The 3,442-nt window shown below is 55.5% G+C and overlaps 1 protein-coding gene across 1 annotated transcript in view; it reads left to right on the top strand.

The window, feature by feature from the left end:
* Positions 1-275: 275 nt before the first annotated feature.
* RPL3L (ribosomal protein L3-like) overlaps positions 276-3,442 on the top strand; it is a gene marked incomplete at its 5' end in the record, with an annotated part of 7,347 nt that continues 4,180 nt past the window's right edge. The window contains 4 exons of the mRNA XM_010154929.1: positions 276-468; positions 1,106-1,274; positions 2,155-2,290; positions 3,421-3,440. Of these exons, the coding sequence (XP_010153231.1) occupies positions 276-468; positions 1,106-1,274; positions 2,155-2,290; positions 3,421-3,440 (518 nt within the window). The remainder of the gene's footprint in view (positions 469-1,105; positions 1,275-2,154; positions 2,291-3,420; positions 3,441-3,442) is intronic.

The following is a 3,442-nucleotide window of genomic DNA, read 5'->3' as shown; positions in this document are numbered from 1 at the left end:
CAGAGGTCTCAAGCAGAAGGAGGTAGATCATGTTCAAGATTTTAGTTAATCAGCATCATTTGTCCAGAAACCTAAATTCTTCAATGCATATGATGGAAGCTTAAACAAAATACCTTCCTTTTAGGAGTTCTTTTTCTTGTGTTGGAATTGAGGAAGAGTCCAGAATCCCTCCAGCATTCACTGATGTTAAATGGGAGATTTCCTTCTGTGCTTTGGATCCTGACATGTTCTGGGACCTGAAAGTGAAGCTGATCTTTTGTTCTTCTTCTCCACAGTCCCACCGCAAGTTCTCTGCTCCCAGGCATGGCCACCTGGGCTTCCTCCCCCACAAGAGAAGCCGTCGCCACCGAGGGAAGGTGAAGACGTGGCCTAAGGATGATCCCAGCAAACCAGTCCACCTAACAGCTTTCCTGGGCTACAAAGCCGGCATGACACACACTGTGCGGGAGGTGCACAGGCCTGGGCTCAGTAAGGCTTGGCTGAGGGAAGCGGGGAAGCACATCCAGGAGGGAAATGAGTGAAGAGACTTGGTGGGAAAGGCTGCTCCTGGGAGTGGGAGGTGGAGCACATAGCTTCCAGGCTATCTCCTGTAGTGCCATCCGGAGCTTGGATGGCCAAAGGCCACCTCACGTTCCGCGTGAGCTGAGTCTGGGGTTTCCTGGGAAGTCCCCACACCAGTATGGTGACTCGTGGTTTGTCGGATCCTGCTGGCGGAAGGACCCTGCAGGGTAGCTACCTGAGAAACCCTGGGCTTGCAACGTCTTGCTGGGGAAGTTTATAATACTACCCTCTGGGATGCCCACAGGATTGGGGCCAAACTCCGGGGCAAGAACCACACAATGTACTGCTTCCCCCAGTTTGGGGATGATATGTTAAATGGTGCTGGGCCACAGGGTCTGACCTGCTCGGGGTCTGGTGATCATGGTCCTGCAGCAGGGCTTGGGCCCTGGGAGATTGGAAGGGCTGAGCCTGGCTGGCAGAGCAGAATGCAACCTTGCCCCCGGCACCTTGCTTGCTCGCCGTAGCTGTGTGGGCCACGAGTAGCTCCAGGGAATGATCTGATCCTAGACAATGCGGAGTACCGTTTCCCTTTGCTGTCTTGCAGAGGTCTCCAAAAGGGAGGAGGTGGAGGCTGTGACCATCATCGAGACCCCCCCGATGGTGGTGGTGGGGGTCGTGGGGTACATAGAAACGCCAAAGGGCTTGAGGAATTTCAAGACTGTTTTTGCTGAGCACATCAGCGACGAGTGCAGGCGGCGCTTCTACAAGAACTGGTATGTGCCCGTGTGGCAGGGCGTGGGGGTCCTGGGGCACTGCAGGTCTTCCCCGCGGGCTCTCTGGGATGCCGAGCCATTGCAAACAGCTCAGCTACCGGCAGCTGGCTCTGGGGCGGAGTGAAACAGCTGTTTATTTAGTCATGCACAGAGCTACTGCAAACAGCTTGGTGCTGGGAATCAGCACATGCATATGCAAATTTATTCTAATAGTTCAACTAAGTTAGCTCTCTCCACAATATCATATGGCAGCGCATGCTGTGGGATCGTTTTCCTCTGTGTAGGTCGGGCCCATCTACTCCCCATTAATCTGGAATACTTGAGCTGAGGCACCAAATGAAGGGAATAAACCCAGATTTGCCAGGGGAAAAATTGATGCCGAATGTGACCCCCGGCCCTTGTAAACATCAACACCCCAAATCCCACACCAGCAGAGAGGCAAATGGGAACACGTTTTTTGTAACTGGAGGAATCGTGTCTCCTGTGAAAGTGCCATTGAAATCCACCCACCACATGCCTCTGATCCCTGTCGGAGGCTGTTTTCTCCCTTCTCCACATAGCTCGGATTTTGTGCTTGTATCTTGATGGCACCAAGCCAGTCAGTGGGAGACAACTGGATTCCTCATGCAAAAAGGTTTGAATTACCAGCCCTTTTTTTTATTTTTGCAGCTCATTATTCACTTTCCTCCTCCCACCTCAAAGCCCCGTGTCATGGCCCTGGCAGCCAGGTGACGTTTGGGTACCCACACGTACCTTGTGCCTCCGGGGAAGTGCCTGGGGGGGTGATCTGTGCCCTCACACCGCGCCGTCTCGGGGCACAGTGAAGTGCAGAAGTGCTTCACCATTCAGCTCTGCTGGATGCAAAACGCTTTTGTCGTAGGCACAAGAGCAAGAAGAAGGCTTTCACCAAGTACTGCAAAAAATGGCAGGATGAGGACGGCAAAAAGCAGCTGGAGAAGGATTTTGCGGCTATGAAAAAGTACTGCAAGGTCATTCGTGTCATTATGCACACGCAGGTCAGAGCCTCACGCCTGGGCAAGGGGGCCTCGGGGTCTTCCTCAGCTTGGGAATGCGGTGAGGGTGTGGGAACTGGGATCACGGGGGTGTCCTGGTGGGGTCACCGGAAGCTGAGCAGGCAGATGCCTGTCAGAGGCTGTGGGACAGGACGTGCAGGTGACGAGAGGTGCCGGCTGACCTTTCCAGCTGCCTCCTGACACCAGCCCTGTCCTGTTGAGCCGGGCTCAGCTCAGCTCCCGGCTGGGGGATTGCTGGAGGGGGCTGTGGCTCTAGCATGCCAGGGAGCCCACACACCCCATGGAGGAGAGCAGACTGCTCAGAAGCTCAGCGGGTGGCGAGCTCTGTGTCAGCGAGGGACCTTAGGCCCCATGATCACCTCAAATTAGCAACTGGTGTTGAATGTTTGGGCAAAAATAACCCACAGGCAGGCACAGCTTTGCCAGATGCTGATTGCTGGATACACTGAGCTGATCCCTGGAGTTAGTGGCTGCTTTGGAGCCTGGGGCAGAGCTAAGTTGGCTCATGGCTTCACTTGTGGCTGGCACAGACCCTCAAAGTCCCCCTGTGGTGATTTGGCAGGGGTTTTACCCAGGGAGCTGGGACTGGGAGAAGAGCGGAGGCACCTCTTGGTGGGAACTAGAAATAACTGTTCAGTCTGGGAGCGGCGGTGGAGCGTGATCAGAGGAGAGGCACTGGCTTGGAGCACAGAGCTGCGTCTGGGCTAGTCACAGTGTTTGGCCACAGTCAGTGCTCTGGTGATGGGCTCCTCTGGGGCATTTACCATGGCTGTTACTACTGTGCTTCACCCTTGGGGTAGGAGGAGGCTGGCTTGCTCCTGTACTCGCTGGAGAGAGGGTGTCCATCAGCTCCTACGTGAACTGGGAGCAGTGGGAGATGGGGCGGTTGGGCTCAGGGGCAAGGAGTTGGGTCCGAGAGATACGTAGGCATGCTGACCCAGGTCGCTGGCTGTTACGAAATGGGTTGACAGTGTGGTAGAGAGGGGTGGTGAAGAGCTGGCCCTGCTCACTCCCTGTGTGCCTCACCAGTGGTGGGTGATGCGGCCCTGCCCTCACGTTCATGCCGGGGAGCTGAGGGGCAACGCTCTGCCCTAACGCATTGTCTACCGCAGCTGAAGCTGCTGCCGCTGCGGC

Source organism: Eurypyga helias, unplaced genomic scaffold, assembly GCF_000690775.1.
Source record: "Eurypyga helias isolate BGI_N326 unplaced genomic scaffold, ASM69077v1 scaffold22237, whole genome shotgun sequence".
NCBI classification, from domain to species: domain Eukaryota; kingdom Metazoa; phylum Chordata; class Aves; order Eurypygiformes; family Eurypygidae; genus Eurypyga; species Eurypyga helias.
Note: the sequence above shows the minus strand (reverse complement) of the source record. Positions and strands in the feature narration are given on the sequence as shown.